Genomic DNA, 19,003 nt, shown 5'->3' on the forward strand with positions numbered 1-19,003 from the left:
CCTGCATGTTGGACCGAGCCTGTAACCCAGGTATGTGCCCTTGACCAGAATCGAACTTGGGACCCTTCGGTCTGCAGGCTGACGCTCTATCCACTGAGCCAAACCAGCCAGGCTGCTTTTTTTTTTTACCTTCAAAATTTGATACATTTTTTAATCTTCAAAAATTGATAAAAATAAAAAAGATAAATTTATTCTAGAGGACAATAGTGAATGCTTTTTATTCTATCCTATTTAACAAAGAAACTGTCTATCAAAATATACCTAAAGATCATGTTTAGCCAATCTTTCTAATCAGCTTTTCTATGGAGGAATCAACTGAGCTAAGTTGGTTTTCTGTTAGCAGTATGTAACACACCAGGAACACGCCATACTTAAGATGGATGTGTTTTGTTAAAAAGCGATAAAATTTTATTAAAGAAATGGGTGTATTTTGTTAAAAAAGCAATAAAACTATGGTGAAATATTTTTTAAAGACTGGCAATTAGAGGAAGCTTCCTAAATCCAAATACAAAAGAACCACAAATTTCTTAGTCCTATAAGATCAAGCATCTGTGTCAAAACTGATGGCTACACTAGTTTCATTTTAACAGGGACTTAACATAAGCAACAGTCAATTACAAGTTTGAAGGAGGATTTTACTGATTTTATTTTAATCCAACAACTTCAATTAACTCAAAGCTCCAACATTCCTTCCTATATTCAAAATATTGCATTACTTATCACTGAATACTTAAGATATTGTCCCTTTATATTATACCTTAAAAATTGAGTTCCCAAAGGAGAAAAAGATACATAAAAAATTTTTAGCAAAAGTTGCCAAAATATACCAAAATTAATGAAAACTATAAAACCACAAGTCCAAGAAATTCGACCAACCCAAAGCACTAGAGACATAAAATAAATAAATAAATAAATAAATAAATAAATAAATAATCTACAGCAAGGCCCGTTGTAATTAAATTACTTAAAACCTAGTGACGAGGAGGATCCAAGATGGCTGCTCAGGTAGACATCTAACCGCAGCAGCACACAACAATTTCAATGGAATACAACTAAAATGTAGAGTGGACATCGCCCAGAGCTACAGGTAGTCGACTGAATGAAAATGCTACAACAAGAAGGAAAGAGAAAACCAGAAGGAAAATCAGAGGAGCTGAAAAAAAGCCTAAGGTATGGAGACATGCTACGGGCCCGCATGCACGCGTGCGCAGAGAGGTCGCAGCCGGAGAGGAGGAGAGGGCTGGGTGCTGCCTGGCGTTCCCTAGCAGGAAGGAAATAAAACCCCCGACCAGGGCTGAACCCCCGAACCGGCAGCGCTGACCCCCAGTTATGAGCCAGACCCTGGGGACCCAGGCTCCGGCAGGGGGAGACGGGGCTGTGAGGCGGAATCCCAAGCGAGCAGCAAAAAGCAGGGCCCCCGGAGTCGCGCGCACATTGCGCGCAGAGGACTGAATGTTAACTCTGATGCTGGATTACCCTAGCTGGAAGAAACAAAGCCTCCGGCAGCGCTGAGCCTCAGTCTGGACTGCTCTGAACCCCAGCTCTAGGCCAATCCCTGGAGACCCAGGCTCAAGCAGAGGGAGACGGGGCTGTGAGGTGGAGTCCTGGGAGAGCAGCGAAAGGCCGAGCCCCCGGAGTCGCACACATTGCTTGCAAGGGAAGGAATGTTGACTCTGATGCGGGATTGCCCTGGAGGGAAGGAAACAGGAGCTCCGGCCGTGCTGGGCACCAGTTTCGACTGCTCTGAACCCCAGTTCGAGGCCAGACCCTGGGGACCCAGGCTCAGGCAGGGGGAGACGGGGCTGTGAGGCAGAATCTCAGGGGAGCGACGAAAATCGGAGCCCCCAGAGTCGCGCACACTGCGCACAGAGGGCAGTCTGTTGACTCTGATCCTAGACTCCCCTAGCGGGAAGGAGAAAAAAAAGCTCCAGACTGGAGGAACGCGACAAGGAGCAGGAGCCCCTGCCGGATACCAGCCAGCCGGGCACCAGCAAGGAGCCAGGCGACGGGGCCCACAGGGTGGGGGGGTGCCCCTGAGCCTTCAACCGCTGAGCGCGGGCAACGGAGCCAAGGCTGGGGGCTGCTTCCTGGGCGGCGCCGACCCAGACAACAGGCTAAAGCAGCGCAGGAGCCCGCGCAGAACAAAGGGGTGCCACAGGCCAACCTGCTGAGCTCCCAGGACAAGGAGGAAGAAACCAAAGAAGTTCTCAATGTGAAGAAATCAAGTGAGAGCAAAAGATAGTAAAATTACTTAAGAAAGAATACAAAGAAGATCTTGAAAAATCAAAGACTAAGTCAGAACTCAACTCACCAGCCAACATTGCAACATAAATGCGTGTTTTTTTTAAAAAAAAAAAAAAAGGACAGAATGTTGGAACAGTGGCGGCCAGGCCTAGAGTGGCCAGGCACAAGGCAGTGGCAGCCGGGCCCGGAGCAGCAACAGCCAGGCCCCAGAGCAGCAGCAGCCAGAACCAGAGCATCAACAGCCAGCACTGGAGCAGCCAGACCTGGAGCAGTGGCAGCCAGGCCTGAGGCGGAGGCGGCCAAGCCCAGGGTGGCCAGTCCAGGAACACCCAGACCCGGAAAAGCCGGGCCCAGAGCAGCCGGGTTGGGAGCAGCCAGGCCCAGAATAGCAGTAACCAAGCCTGGAGCATCCAGGCCAGGAGCAGCCAGACTCGGAGCGGCCGGGACCGGGGCAGCTGGGCTCAGAGCAGCCGGGTCGGGTGCGGCCAGGCCCGGAGCAGCAGCTGCCAGGCTGGGAGCGGCCAGGCCCAGAGCAGCCGGGTCTGGTGCGGCCAGGCCCGGAGCAGCGGCTGCCAGGCTGGGAGCGGCCAGGCCCGGAGCAGCGGCTGCCAGGCTGGGAGCGGCCAGGCCCGGAGCAGCCGGGTCTGGTGCGGCCAGGCCCGGAGCAGCAGCTGCCAGGCTGGGAGCAGCCAGGCCCGGAGCAGCCGGGTCGGGTGCGGCCAGGCCCGGAGCAGCGGTTGCCAGGCTGGGAGCAGCCAGGCCCGTAACAACCGGGTCTGGTGCAGCCAGGCCCGGAACAGCAGCTGCCAGGCTGGGAGTGGCCAGGCCCGGAGGTGCAGCTGCCAGGCTGGGAGTGGCCAGACCCGGAGCAGCAGCTGCCAGGCTGGGAGTGGCCAGGCCTGGAGCGGCCGGGCCCAAAGCACCCGGGCCCAGAGCAGCCGGTTGGGTGCAGCCAGGCCCGGAGCAGCAGCAGCCAAGTCCAAAGCAACTAGGTCAGGAGCGGCAGTGACCAGACCGGGAGCAGCTGGTTGTGGAACGAACCAGAGCAACAGAGGCCAGACCCAGAACAGCTCGCTCCTCACCTGCCCCTGCCCCACGGCTGCCTCTCAGACATGGCTAGAAACTTTTGTGGGAACTTGAGGGTCTGTTGAATCAAGTGATGAAGGCTTAGATCTGGATGTGTTGATTTAGTATAGCGCTGGGGTGTTGATCTGTGAGTGCCTTGGGTGGGGCCTGGATGAGGCTGGTTGACCTATTTGGAAATGTCTTTTGTGTGAAGTGTATCATTGGGCATGTGGAGGTATTATTGATATGAGAAAATGCTAAGTAACTGATTTACTATCTGAAAAGGGATTTACTATCGGGGAAAGGGAGGGAGGAAGAGACTGAACATAAACTGTGCACCTATAGATGAGGACAATGAGGATGGGGAGGGGGGGGAGGGGGGGGGGGGAAACCTGGTGGAGGGGGGAAGAAATGAGGAACCTTTGTAATAATATGAACAATAAAGATTGATTTAAAAACAAAAAAACAAAAAAAAACCTAGTGACAATCTTAAAAGTAGTGCGAGTATAACGTGTGTGTGTGTGTGTGTGTGTGTGTGTACTAGCCAGCCAGCGTGGCTCAGTGGTTGAACAGCGACCTATGAACCAGGAGGTCACGGTTAGATTCCCAGTCAGGGCACATGCCCAGGTTGCAAGCTTGATCCCCATTGTGGGACGTGTAGGAGGCATCAGATCAATGATTCTCACTCATCAATGATTCTCTTTCTTGATGTTTCTATCTCTCACACTCTCCCTTTCTCTCTGAAATAAATAAAATGTCTCTCTCTCTCTCTCTCTCTCTCTCTCTCTCTCTCTCTCTCTCTCCCTCCCTCCCTCCCCCTTCTGAAATCAATAAAAATATATTTTAAAAAACTCATATATAAACCTAATCATATCAATACTTACAGTAAATGCTTGTATGAGATGAAGGATGAACTGTGACTTTGCTTTATTTTCTTCCTGTAATTTATGTAGAATTTTGTACAACAATCAGTGAAATTAGCACCAGTCTTTTTAAAAATTTTCTATGACTTGAACTAGAGGCCCAGTGCATAAAGTTCCTACATGGGGGAGGGAATCCCCTCAGCCCAGCCTGCACTCTCTCCAATCCTGGACCCCTTGGGGGATATCCGACTGCAGGCAGTTGAACATCCCTCTCACAATCCTGGACTGCTGGCTCCTAGTCGCTCACCTGCCTGTCTACCTGGTCGCCCCTAACTGGCCCCCCCTCCACCGGCCTGATAGCCCCTCACTGCTTCTGTGTGCCAACCTGACTGCCCCTCACTACCCCCTGCCAGCTTAATTACCTCCAATTGCCCCTCCTGCTGCCCTGGTTGCCCCCAACTGTGCCCCCTGCTGGCCTGGTTACCCCACAAAGCCTGCTGTTCAGTGGTTTGGTCACACCTCACTAACCCCCCTGCAGGTCTGATTGCCCCATGCAACCTACTGTTCAGTCATTTGGTCATCCCTTCCTAACTCCCCTGCTGGCCTGGTTGTAGCCAGCCATCTTGTGAGGGCGTGAGAGTTAATTTGCATATTGCTTCTTTATTATATAGTATAGGAGGAATATTTTTCCTCATTTTATTTCTTTTTTTTTTCATTTTGTTTCAACAGCAAGAGAACTGTTGTATGAACAAATGAAAATGTAGAGAATAACTGTAAAGTGTTTCTGAATTCTAGTTTTGTGTACACATTGTAATTTCACAGCTCCAATAAACTCTGCTTACATTCAAATAAGAAAATGTTCTAAGTACCCCTATTTCCAAGGGAGATTGTAAAATTAAATGAAAGCTCCAAATACATACTGCCTACAAGAAATCTACTTAAATTAAAAAATACAAATAAGTTAATATTTTTAAAATGAGATAAGATACCCTATGCTGATGCTAGTCAAAAAATGGCTATATTAGTATCAGACCAAGTTTCAGAGCAAAGAATATCACCAAGGATAAAGAGGGTCTCATAATGAAAAAGAGATGAATTAATCAAGAAGACATGCCATTCCTAAATGTTCATGAACAGAGTACTTCAAAATACATGAAGCAAAGAACAATGGTACTTCAAGGAAAAATAGATAAATCCACTATTATCACCAGAGACTTCAAAATTGCTCTCTTTATAATTGAAGGAACAAGTAGGCAGAAAAAAACAAAACAATTTTCCCAACCAAGAGGACCTAATTGGCATTTACCATACACTCCCCCAATAACAACAAAATATACATTTTTCACATTCACACAGAACATTAACAACAGTTTATATTCTGAGTCATATAATAAGCCTAACTATCTTTTATATCTTTTATAATATACCAGAGGTCCAGTGCATGGAATCGTGCACCAGTGGGGTCCCCTGGCCTGCGCCCACACACAATCTGGAACCCCTTCCGGGGATGGCGGAGAGCTAGTTTCAGCCCAATCCTCGCAGGCCAGGCTGAGGGAACCTACCAGTGCATGAATCCGTGCATTGGGACTCTGGTATGAATATAAGATCTTTGGTTAATCTCTTCCCGTCCTCTCCTTTCCCCCTTCCCTCTGAGATTCCTCAGTCTGTTCCATATTTCCATGCCTGTGGTTTCTGCTCCTGCATTGAGCATTTGCCCCCTGGTGGTCAGTGCGCATCACAGACCGGCCGACCTGTTGGCGATTGCTTAGGCGATTGCTGAGAGAGAGAGAGAGAGAGAGAGAGAGAGAGAGAGAGAGAGAGATTGATTTATTCAAAGGGATTCAGAAAATTCAAATATGTATATGCTCCCTCTTCCCATAGTATCTAATTTTAACTGGTAAATGACTGTCAACTAAAAACCCCATTTCCCAGCCTCCACCCTCACATGTAGGTGGTGATGAGTCCATGTCAATAAACTGAGGATAAAAGAGACCAAAGAAGTTTAGAAAGGGGGACTTGCTCACCCTTCACTCTGTCTTGTTTCTCCTCTGGCTGACAGCAGAGAACTCTGAAGTCTGAGGGGATGGCAGAACTACATACAGAAGGCACACAAAGACCCTGAATCACCCGTGCAGAGGAAAATCATCCCAAAATGGTCACCTTATACATCAATAAGAATAAAAAAGTATTTTATTGTGTTTATCCAATATAATTGTGAACTTTGTTTAAAAAAAAACAAAAAAACAGCTAGAGTAACTGATTCAGGAAGCTTCTAAAGATTTATGCAAAAGATTAACATGATTTGATTTACATTTAAAAACTATTACTCTAGCTGTTATATTAAGAATAGTTTGTAGGGAAGCAAGTGTGGAAGGAGACAAACTAGTTAAGACATGGCAGTAATCCAGGGAAGAAATAATGAGTACCCTGAATTAGGATGGTTACAGTGAAAATGTTGAGCAGTAGTCACAGTCTAGAAATATTTTGAAGGTAAGGCTAACAAGATTTTTCTGACAGTAGAAACAGAGTGTGAGAAAAAGGAAAGACAAGTAAAACTCTAGCAACGAAAACTGAAAATGGAACTCCCATTTGACCCAGTAATCCCACTTCTAGGAATATATCTCGAGAAACTAGAAACACCAATCAGAAAGGATAATTGCACCCCTATGTTCATAGCAGCACAATCTACAATAGCCAGAATTTGGAAACAGCCTAGGTGCCCGTCAGCAGATAATTGGATCCAAAAACTATGGTACATCTACACAATGGAATACTATACTGCCATAAAAAAGAAGGAATTCTCATCATTTGCAGCAACCTGGATGGAATTGGAGAACATCATGCTGAGTGAAATAAGCCAATCAATGAAGGAGAAACACCACATGACCTCACTCATTGGTGGATGATAAAGATCATTATAAACTGATGAACCAAGAGACAGATATAGAGAAAGTAAAGCAACAGGCAGACTGTCAAATAACAGTGGGGAGGGGAGGAAGATCTGGAGGAGATAATAGATCAACCGAAGGACTTTTATACATGCATATAAGTACAACCAATGGACACAAAACTCTGGGGAGGGAGAGGATGTGTGGGAGGGATGGAGGGGGGCAAAAAAAATTAATAAAATATGTAAAAATAAATAAATAAATAAAAATAATTTTAAAAAAAACCTCTAGCAACGAGATGAATGGAGACAGGTCAGAGATAAAATGGGTTAGGATTAGATGAGGTAAGGCAGTGGACAGAAATCAGAAGACCCATTTTGGATATTGAGTATGAGAAGTCTACCAATTACTCAAAGAAAATTTCAAGTGGGCAGCCAAATAACATTAATCTAATGTTCAGGAAATAGGTCTGATTTAGAAATATATATTTGGAAGTTGTAAGCATATAAATCACCAACGAAGGGAGAGTAAATGAAGAACTGAGCTCTGGAATATTCTTAGTTAGGAGCTTGAGGAGAAAAGAAGAATCTAACACAGAAGACAAAGAAGTGACCAGTTAGGTGGGAAGAAAACCAAGAGTATAGTATCTTGGAAGTCAAGTAAAGTAAGTTTATCAAAAAAGAGGAAGTGATCAACTTCTGCTCACAGGTCTAATACAATAAAGACCAAAAACTAAACTAATCCAGCAGAGAGAGAGATTATTATTATAGGAGACCTGAGGCTGCACTCCTCCCCCTGCCTGGCGAGGCTTGACAGGGGACCTCAAGCCATGCCCTCCACCCAGCAGGCTTGACATAGGATCTCAAGGCATGCCCCCTTCCCATCTTGGGGATCTCAGGCCACACCTCTCATCCTGGCGCAGGACCAGGGGTTCCTGAGGCTACACCCCATGCCCAGGGGCTTGACAAGGGTGGGACTGGCCAGGTCTGGATCTAGCCCAATGTGGGGAAGGGGAGGCCGGGTCTGGGTCTTACGCAATTTTGAGATGCATGTGGGTGGGCAGGAACTTGACTCTGGGTCCCCCTTTTAATGTGCACAAATTTCGTGCTCTGGGCCACTAGTATTTGCCATAAGTGGCTATTCATTGAGATATTATAATAAATCTCTATAAACATATGAATGCTTTAATGAGCTAAATGTAAAAAAAACTAAAAATTATAAAATACAGTAACAAAATATAGAGAATGCACATAATCTCGATTGGGGGAAGTCTTCTTAAACAAGAATAAGAAACTATGTAATTGTTGTAATTTCTTTATAAGCAAAATGCACCATTAAGTCAAAGGGCAAATGACAGACTTGGAAAAAAAAGATGTAAAACGTATGACAGATAAAAGATTACTAATTATAATACTTAAAACAAAAACCTAAAAATTGGCAAGATAAATTACCCAATAGAAAAATGAAAATGAACTCATAACTAAACATTTAGAAGTTGATGAAATGTAAATTAATGGAACAACGTATTTAACAGCTTCAGACTGACAAAAAATTAAATGCTTACAGTATTCAGTGTTTGTGAGTGTGTTTTAGCAGGGTAGATTACTATAATCTTTTGGAAAACTAGTTTTTTGGAAAACAAATTTTAAAATCTCTTATATTATAAAATACATATATCCTGTCGCAACAATCCCATAGACAAGAGAATTTATCCTAGTGAAAATGCTATCAACACACAAGGAGGTAATGGACAAATAAGGATGCTTCTTGTAACATTGTTACCAAGAAAATAAATTATAAAAAAAACAAAAACAGGCTGGGGGCTTGATGGTCATTATTGGCATAACAGCTTAATAATTTATGATACATGCAAACTATGCAATATTATACAGTTATCTAAATGAGTAAGTTAAACTTGTATGTACGAACCTGGAAAGAATGTCTATAGTATTAACTGAAAAAAAGCAAAGTACAGGGTAACATGTATACCATAATCCCATATTTGTTAAAAACAAAAAACAAAAAAAAACCTATTTGTGTGATATTGGTTTTTTTTTAATTAATTCCTTTTTATATAGTTAATTTCCCAAGTAGTCAATGAATACAGCTAAATTTTGAGCACATTTATTGCTCTGTTAGGGTTTCGCCATCAAAATACTCTTAAATCAAGGTACATAAAGCACTACCAGGCAACACAATCTTTTGGAATCTTTTACAACACAACAGAAAAAATAAACAATAAAAACTACTTTTAAGAGCAAAAGTGTTTAATAGTTTTTCTAATGCCAAAATAAAAATGCTTTTTAATATTGTAACTTTACACTTACAGAAAACCACCACACTTTTTTTTTTCCTTTAGCAGAAATAAGCTATTTCAGTTGCTTCATTGGGTAATATAATTATGTTCATTATACAGATATAAACAAGAGCCAGACATTACACTAAACCAATTCCTTTGTGTCAGAAATTGGATTTTCTCAAAATGATATTCATTCTTCACAATAAATGCAATTAACGTGACATTACATTTTTAAAATTCTATTCAAATTGCTAAATCTTAGTATGATCCTATCTAATAAAGAGTGAATATGCAAATTGATCATCACGCTGTCACAAAAGTGGCTGCACCCACAGCGGAGGCGGGGTTTTTCTGTAACACAAGATGGCTATAACCACAGCAGAGGCCAAGTTCCGGTAATGAGCCTTAAGGAGCAATCAGCAGGGATCTGAGGATGCAAGGAAATGAACCAGGGCAGGGGACCTGAGGCTGAGTGCCCACCCCCCCCCCCCTGCAACCCTCGCCCATCGGGGCTTGACTGGGGATCCGGCCACCCCCCCTACCCAGCAGGGCTTGACAGGGAACCTCAAGGTGTGCTTCCCGGCAGGTGCTGGGCCGGGGGACCTCAAGATGCACCCCCTTGCCCCAGTGCCAGGCCAGGGGAGCTCAGACCACGACCTTTGCCCCAGGCCAGGAGATCTGAGGCCACAACCCCGCCCTGGCACCTAGCTGGGGGACCTCAGGCACACCCCCTGCCTGGTGGGGCTTGACCAGGGACCTCAAGGTACACCCGAGACCCCGGTGCTAGGCCAGAGGGCCTCAGGCCACACCCTTCGCTCTGGGGCAGGGGACCTGAGGCTAAACCCCCTGCCCGGCAGGATTTGACAGGGGTCCTGAGGCTTTGCCCCCCCCCCCCTCACCCAATGGGGCTTGACGGGGGTGGGCCAGCCAGGTCTGGGTCTCACCCAATGGGGGTGGGGCCGGCCAGGTCTAAGTCTTGCACAATTTCAAGGGTGGTCAGGGACTTGACTCTGAGTCCCGCAGTGCGCCCCAGACTCTGACAGAAGGAAGATTTTCATATACATTTTACCAATTTTCTTTCATTTCTGACACTTCTATTATAGAGAAAGGGCAAAATAGCAATATTAAAATATTTCCTCTAATTAATTCTTTTAATGTGCACAAATTTCATGCACCCAGCCACTAGTGTTAATATAAAGTCCCAACCAGCCTGGTATAATTAAGGGAATACATTTGACTTGAAATCAGATGTAACCTGTGTTTCAACACTGGTTCTAATACTTACTGGCTATGTGATCAAGTTATATAATCTTTCAGACTGTTCCTGCATTTATAAAAATGGCTTTCTATAGTGTTCTTGAAAGATTAAATAAAAATATCACATATATAAGTGCCTAGCACTGAGTCTGGTTGTCAAACTATGCCTTCTCCTGCCTTCCTTTTCTAAGGAAGATTACCAACTGGCAACATCTGTTTTAGTACTGCCTTTTACAAGACTTTTTAAACCAAAAGATAACTGATATAAAGCAAGATATTTTATTTGCCTTATTTTTGCATCTCTAGAGTATAAATTCAAGTGTCTTGTATTTCTTGGCTCATTTTTTTAGAATGATTTTGTTTGATCCATATTTATTGGAATTTAAATTTTCTCTCTTTTTTTAAATGATATTGTGTTGATTTCAGAGAGGAATGGAGTATGAGATAGAAACATCGACCAGCTGCCTCCAGCACAACCCACACCAGGAATCAAGCCCACAACCTGGGCATGTTCTCTGACAGGGAACTGAACTGTGACCTCCTGGTTCATAAGTTGACATTCAACCACTGAGCCATGCTGGCCAGGCTAAAATTTTCTTTCTTGTAAAGAAAAAAAACAAAAACAAACAAACAAACAAAAATCATACACGAAACAAAACAACCCACCAGGTTATTTTCTAGCTGTGGCTCTCATCTTCCGATAACTCTCTTTTTAAAATCATTAAGGTTGTGTCTATGAAAAACACTTTCAGGTATTATGAAAACAATGTTAGGCAAGGAGAAAAAATAAAAACTTAAAATTATCCTAATCCACCATACTGTGTCTAAGAATATAGCCATTCAACAAAGAATAAGTACAAACTTCAATTTTAACCTGTCCAATCTCTCTAAGTCATTTTTTTTCCTGTAAAGCTGGATCATTAATGAGGCCAGAATATGACCCTGGATGCTGCTAAATGGATCCAAACAAAAGAAAAAGTGTATTGATCAACCTTCAATACTTAAAGTGAATATTTTCCCATCATACAGGATTCATTAATAAAATCACAGTAAATAAATTTGATTATCTCTTCAAAACTGTAAAGGGTAAGTTTTACCCTTGAGTTGAGGACTAATTATCCTTAACTCCTCTTCAACTTTAGTTGCACTTCAATTGGATTTGATACTCTTTATATCTCCAAGGCTTTTTGCAAATTCTACCAAAACAACAAATAGTCAGCTACTATTGACAATGTTACAATTATTTCCTGATACATTTGTCTCAAATACTGTTCATTACCCACAGCAGCAGCTAAGCTATTCCTTCTGAGTCTAAATTATACTGCTGCTGGTATTTTATTGCTTGCTTCTCAAAAAAAAAGTACTTAAAACGACACTGAGGTGAAAATGTATGCATAAAAACACTTCATATTACTTTTCCATATTCAAAGTATGGGCTCTTGAACTGATTTTTAAGTGCCAAGTACATTTTTAAATCAAAATGTATCGCTCACATTCTTTTTACGCCCCCCTGCCCATTCTGTGCTCCTCCCAAATGCCAAAGTTCCCTTCTACTCTGAAAGTACTTATTAAGTCTGTGCATTTTTCTGGTCTTTCACTTCACTGTCCAACTTTTTGCATTTCAGACCTCCTCACCCATTAAAGCAAGCATTGTTAGCTCCTTACGGTACTTAACTATATGGTTAACTTTTTGCTTAATCTTGCTTTTCCCTTCATGAACTTAGATCTTGGTAATTCAGCGTCCCCTCCTCTAAAGTCATAAACATTGCCGCGAGGCAATGTACAGATACATATTCCTCTCTTAAGGCCAAAATATTAATCAGTTTGGCACTACTAAAAAAAAAAAAATCAAATGTAAAAGCCAGGAGAATGCCTCTTTTCAGTATCTCGTTGAAGCGCTTTATCTGCTTTCCTGTCCTACCTGGACAGCTTATGTCTCCCGTCCGTTGTGTGGTCCCTTGCTGCCCCCAGCACAAGAGTGCAACTCACTACAGTGCATCTCTTTTGCTCACCAGCATGCCCAGGATCTCCCTCCATTCCTGCGCATCGATCCCCGCGTGGACCTCCCCATCCTCACGATTCTGTATCCAGGTGCCCACATCTCAAATGAAGAGTACCCCTCGCCTGACATTGCCCGGGCTTTCTGGGCGACTTGTAAGAGAACACACACACACAGGCTGCACGTTTCTGTCCCCACCGAGTTTGGATTTGTCTTGCTCTCTCCCCGCGGAATGCCTACTTTGGGGGTAACGTTTTTGGCTCTAGGAAGCCCGACCTCGCTATCTCTGTCCAGTGACCTCGAGAGCCCAGCACAGCCCTCAAGCTTTATTCACACTCTTCTTGGATCTTGTGCTCTCCATGTCCTCAGCTCTCGCTCTCTCTCTCTCTCTCTCTCTCTCTCTCTCTCTCTCTCTCTCTCTCTCTCTCTGCAACCTTTCTCAGCCTCCAGCCGCCACACCAGACCCCAGGTTAGGCGAACGCCCGCTTGCTCGGGCTGCAGCGCCTCCCCGGCCCGGCCCCCCCTTCCACACCGCGCACTCAGTCCGGAGTGGCTTCTGCTTGCTCCTCACCTAGCTTCGATCGGGACTCCTCCAGCTTCTGGATCTGGTTCTCCAAGAAGAGCATCGCCACCGCGAAGGCCACCACCGCCAGCAGCTGCAACTTGGGCGGCATCATAATCCTGAGGAGCCCCATGAAACCCGCTGCTCGGGATCAAGACATACCGCGGGGGGGCGGGGAGCACAGCCCCGGAGGCGAGGAAAGACGCCGGGAGGAGCCCGCCGAGCCGGCGGAAAGGCGAGGAGAGCGCGACAAGCGGAGAGCACCACCGCAGCGACCCCCCTCGCTGCCTCCCAGTCCCCCGCCCCCAGGCGCCAGCACCGACGCCGCCGCCGGTGCCCGCTTCTTCCCGGGCGACTCGACGGCTGCCCGCTCCAAAAGCCCGCGCTGCGGCTGCCGAGCTCTCGCCTCCCTCCGCTGCCTCAGTCACCGACCCCCGCGCCTGCCTGCCAGCCTGCCTACCTTGCTCCCTTCCTTCCTTCCCTCCCTCCCTCCTGTGCTCGCGGCCGCGCGCTCCTCTCCGCCAGCGCTGCGGCTGCGGCTGCGCCGCCCCCGGCCCCGCCCCCTGCCCACCCCTCGCCGCCACCAGGCGCACGCACCCACGTACGCTGCTTGGCAACCAGAGGCTCCGCCCTCTGCTCCCGCTAGGTTGTGCTGATTGGACCGCAGAACCCCAGCGGCATCAAGCAAAGCGGCATTAGATTGGGTAGATTTGGGGAAGGAGGCTGGCCGACACGGACGGGGGCGGAGCTTCTCGGCTGATTAGGCTAATGTCGTGAATGAAAGGAAGGAAACCTTAGCAGCACAGATTTGGGGAGTTTAGGAAAGTGCCTGATAGTGGGTATCGAAAGGACCCACGGTTTTATATCCATATCCAATGTAAAGGTGTTTCAGCTTCCGTATGCCCTTGGGCGATCCCTGTCTGCAGACGGACAGATTTGGTGGCAGCCGCTCCTCAGCAGCCTGTTTTAAGTCAGGCTCTGGCGTGGACTCCCCTGGCTGAGGGGACCTTTGGGCAGCCGGAGACCGGGGGAGGCGGTAGCGATGGCGGCTGGGCCGAGCCCATGGCTTGGGCCGGCGTTTGGGTTGAGGTTGCTGTTGGCGGCTGTGCTTCAAGCGGTGAGTGGAGATCACCTACGCGGCAGCACCCCGGCGGGTGGGAGGCTGCGCCGAGGAGGACGGGCCCCTGGGTCACATCTGGGAGTCACGCTTGGGAAGGGTGGGAGGGCTGGGCTTCCTTAGCCGCCGCTGCGGCCGGAGTGCGACGTGGCTGTTTCCTCATCTGATGCTTATCCTTCCCGGCGCGGGGCTCCTAACGGTTCTGGCTCCTGGCTTCCGACTATCTTGAGCATTTATCTTCTCTTGCAGAGTTCCTGCCGAAAAAAAAAAAAAATGTAAATCACACCAACGGGGAGAAAGGCAATGAATTTTGGAAAGCAATGAACATTGCTTGTTAACGGGAGGAAATAAAGCCGTTCTTTATGACAAGATTCCCAAATCTTAAAAGAAAAGCCCACAAGTCTTTGGTACAAGGTGCACTTCCTATGTACTCCTTCCTCTCAATTTTTAGTGTTCTCTCAATTCATAGACAGCCTTTATCTCCGGTCTCCGACATTCACATGGGTGGATGCACTGCAGGGGTGGTGTGTGTGTGTGTGTGTAGTTTTATGCAACATTGTTGCAAGAAAAGCAGCTACTCTATATACCGTATTTTCTGGCGTACTAAAGCATAGTAACTTACTTTTTAATGGATTTTCTAAAATGACAGTCTTCATCTCGTTTAAACTTCATTTTTCTTCAACAGAGCAGATGCGTTCTTTAAGGAAAGGCTAGTTTTTACTTATTTTCCTACTCACCACGAACAACTTAATATTGGTTAATTCCTCCTAAAGAGTTTGCAATCCTTGTTTGCTTTGTGCGTAACACTTTTAATGGCACTATGCTGCGATCACACATTTCTTTTATCAGCTTAATTCTTCAGGTATTCTTAACGAGCCTGAAGAGTTTTTCCCAGGAGACCTGGGTTAACTGATTTATCCAAGGTTTGGGGGAATTAAGGCCCATCGAAGGCCTCAGTGAATACCTCTGCTTTTCTTTTATCGAGGGGTTTGAGGATCCCACAGTTTGCTTTTGCAGCCATAGGTAGAGGTGAATGATTTCCTTTTGTATTGTAGTTAGCATGACAGTACTCATTATTCAGGTTTTGGTGCCTTAGAAATTACGGGGTGAACCCTCTCTAAACTTTCTAATCAAGACTTTTTTTTGCAAATACTTAGATGACTTGAGTTCATCATCATGCAAAAATTAAAAAAGGAATAACATTCCAAGTTGCCTTCTCTTTATTTTTCAATCTCTGGCTGTTTCTTTATCTATGGCTGTATACTCTCAAAACTTAATAGCTTGCAGTGTTTCCCAAACTGACATATGTGTCCCCCTTCTATAATTTTCATAATGCTGAGTATCCCTCGTACTCATGAGAACGTAGAATTAGGCGCAGCTAAGCATGGTGCAGTGCATATCCCCACCAAACTCCGGTGCAACGCGTACCCCCCACCAAACTCTTCCCGTACCCCTGGGGGTACGTGAACCACACTTTGGGAAACACTGGCTTAGAGTAATGATTTCTCATGATTCTGAGCAGTTCCTTTGTTGATTGCCTCTGGCCTCATTTATGCAAGCTGTCCTGTGTTAGTAAGTCAGCTAGACTGAAAGACCTGGGATGGCTTCATTTTTAGTTGGTGCTTACTGTCAGCTGAGGCCACTTGGTTCTCTTTGTCCCCTCTCATCCTCCAGTAGGCCAGACACTTCTTCTCCTGGTGGTCTCAGGGCAGCACTCCTAAAGAGCAAAAGCTGCAATGCACCCTAAAGCCTAGCCTTGGAAATCACTTCATGTCACGATATTTGTCAAAGCAAATCACAGGAGCCATCTAGACTTCAAGGATGGGGAAGTAGACTCCATCTCTCCGTGCGCAGAGTGACATAGTCCCATTGCAGAGAAAGTACATACCAGGATAAAAGGAATTTATGCCCATTAAACAATCTACCACAGTGATCATCCACACAGAATTTAAACCAGAAACTGGGGTGTAATTGATTTTATTTACTAAATTTCTCTCAGATCCATCCACTTATTCTTAACCCCTTATTCAGGCTACCATCATCTCCCTCCTTAGAAATAGCCTTTTGGTTCACTCTTAGAATTATCAGAATTTAAACCAGAAACTACTCATTTTAAATTATTCTCTTGCCTGGCCTGGGTGCCATAATGGTTGAGCATGGTCCTATGAATCAGGAGGTCACAGTTCCATTCACAGTCAGGGCACATGCCCAGGTTGTGGGTTCGATCCCCAGTAGGGGGCATGCAAGAGGCAGCTGATTCATGATTCTCTCTGTTAACGAAAACAAAAAAAAACAAAGAAAAACAAAAAAAAAAACATTGAAACCTGTAAAGAATTTTAGTGAGTTTATTTGAGCAAAACTGTCAACATATGACCACATATGCCAGGAAGCAGAACCTCAATGGATTGAGATAATGCTCCGAAGAATGGCGGGGCTACATTTCTATTTATACACTGAAATCAAAGGAGGAACATAGGTGGGTTACATGAAATTCATTGGTGATGGAATAAGGAGGCGGGAGAAAGCAAAGAGGTGGGAAACTCCTGGGATTGGATAAAAAGTAAAATGATGGATTTAGGTGAGAGCAGGAACAATTAACATGATAACAAAGGAATTTGAGGCATCTGTCCTTGTGCCCACCACATTGGTTGTGCCCCAGGGGCTCCAGAAAAAGGGAAGTTACAAGTTACCCAGACATCTCACAGATATGTTATCTTAGAGGCTAGAAGGCAGATGGGCTCAGTAAAGACATCTAAGTTGATCTTTGTCAGGTGAGATATCAGCCTAGGTACAGGCGTCTTCAAACTACGGCCCGCGGGCCACATGCGGCCCGCAGAGGAGTCTGATCCGGCCCGCCAGGTTTTTTGGGCAGTGAGCCGAGGTGTTACAGTAGGAATTAGTAGTTCATATAGTCTGGCCCTCCAGCTCTCTGAGGGACCGTGATCTGGCCCCCACTTTAAAAAGTTTGAGGACCCCTGGATATGACTACCCACTATAACCTGTTTGTAGTTAGATATCTAATATTCAAACCATCTTTTGTGGTTATTTTAGGTCTCTGAGTTTGCAAGACTGCCATGCAGGCCTCCCCTGAGCTTGTCAGGTTAGCATGTGGCTCTTTTCCTTCACATCTCTCATCATTGATGTTTCTCTCTTTCTCTCTCCTCCCTTCCTCTCTGGAATCAATAAAAATATATTTTTTTTAAAAATTCTTTTCTCACCTTCTGAATCCAGTTAATCATCAAACACTTAAAAATCTCCAAGCCACCGAAACCGGTTTGGCTCAGTGGATAGAGCGTTGGCCTGAAAGGTCCCAGGTTCGATTCCTGTCAAGGGCATGTATTATACCTTGGTTGCTGACACATCCCCAGTAGGGGGTGTGCAAGAGGCAACTGATCGATGATTCTCTCTCATCGATGTTTCTAACTCTCTATCCCTCTCTCTTTCTCTCTGTGAAAAATCAATAAAATATTTTTTTTTTTAAATCTCCAAGTCAATCCACTTAATCCATTCTCTAGTTAAAGTATTACCTAAATTCAAGCCACCATCTCTGCTCGCCTGGAATTGCCACACCAGCTTTCTTAACTGGTCTCCCCATCTCTTTCCTCCCTTTTCAATCCAGTATCCACAATGCATCCAAAGTCATCTTTCTGGAACTTAGCTATCCTTATTAAAATTTTTCAATGGCTCTCTGCTGCCTTTTTTTTTGGGGGGGGGGGGGGGGGGGAGAGAGAACATTTATTGGGTAAATTAGAGGTAGAAAAAAGTAATCCCTAGAATAAATGGGCTTAGGAAATAAGTTATAGAAGTAAGGGGAGAGAAAGGGAAAGGCATAGGCATGTTCCCAGACTGTTTTTAAGATGGTTTGTCCTCCTTCACTTTCCTGATACTTGTCTAACTAGATAGACTTAATTACCAGTGTTTACCTCTTTGGGGAGTGCAAAAATGTAGAGGTGTTCTCCCTGATTGAGCCTAAAGTAAGGTGTTTAAAAAATACATCCATTTAAAAAATATCATCCATTTTCAGATTTACAAAAGCAGATAGATATACAGTACTCTTTCCTCTGTCATCAAACTTTATGCTGTATTACACAGAGCCCCAATCTTAACTGCACCATATGGCTCTGTGTATGTGTCTGTACTCCACTGTCTCTGCTCCCACGGTAATTAGAATGTAGCTGAAGGGAATACAGGGACTGTTTTATATAGTGCCTCACATGTACTTGTTCATTGAAATCCCTCTGAAATATGACTAGCTTCCTAGTTATTTGTTCCTTGCTTTTAAAGTCATCAAGATATCTATAGTTTGTGTAGAGCAGTGAGTGTAGAGTGGTAATGATTCCCAACTCCTACGAATACAAAATGATTGAAAATACAAAGGGAGTCCTGAGCAGTACCCCCTTGTTGAACTGTTTTGACTTCCCTAAGATTTATTCCTGTCTTTTCTTTAATGACTAGTGTTTCTAAGAAAAGATGGCAATAGAATCCTTGAAAATGAAAAGGGAGGTGTGTGTGGAGGATTGTTGAAAAACACTCAGAAGTTAGAAAAACTGCACTTCACATTTAGCATGAGGGCGTGCAAAAGGCCAGGTGGAATAAGTAGTTTTCAGTAATAAAATGAACTAAATATCTGTAACCTGACATTGAATAAAAAGAGAATAAGAATATCTCAGCTCCTTGAGGTTGTGCTAATGAAATGAATAGAGAACTTA

General features: G+C 44.9%; 2 protein-coding genes across 3 annotated transcripts in view; one reads left to right on the forward strand and one right to left on the reverse strand.

Annotated features, from left to right (window-relative positions):
* The window catches only part of HS2ST1 (heparan sulfate 2-O-sulfotransferase 1), a 148,991-nt gene extending 135,271 nt beyond the window's left edge, over nucleotides 1-13,720 (reverse strand). The window contains exon 1 of one of the 2 annotated variants that reach the window (XM_036447951.2): nucleotides 13,187-13,720. In XM_036447951.2, coding sequence (XP_036303844.1) covers nucleotides 13,187-13,310 — 124 coding nt within the window. In that variant the 5' untranslated portion in view covers nucleotides 13,311-13,720. The remainder of the gene's footprint in view (nucleotides 1-13,186) is intronic. The other variant, XM_036447952.2, reaches the window with a different exon arrangement.
* A 421-nt stretch (nucleotides 13,721-14,141) lies between these two features.
* Nucleotides 14,142-19,003, forward strand: part of SELENOF (selenoprotein F) — a 30,377-nt gene continuing 25,515 nt past the window's right edge. Inside the window, exon 1 of the mRNA XM_036445665.2 lies at nucleotides 14,142-14,294. Coding sequence (XP_036301558.1) covers nucleotides 14,220-14,294 — 75 coding nt within the window. The 5' untranslated portion in view covers nucleotides 14,142-14,219. The remainder of the gene's footprint in view (nucleotides 14,295-19,003) is intronic.

This window comes from Pipistrellus kuhlii, unplaced genomic scaffold (assembly GCF_014108245.1).
Source record: "Pipistrellus kuhlii isolate mPipKuh1 unplaced genomic scaffold, mPipKuh1.p scaffold_m20_p_2, whole genome shotgun sequence".
NCBI lineage: Eukaryota > Metazoa > Chordata > Mammalia > Chiroptera > Vespertilionidae > Pipistrellus > Pipistrellus kuhlii.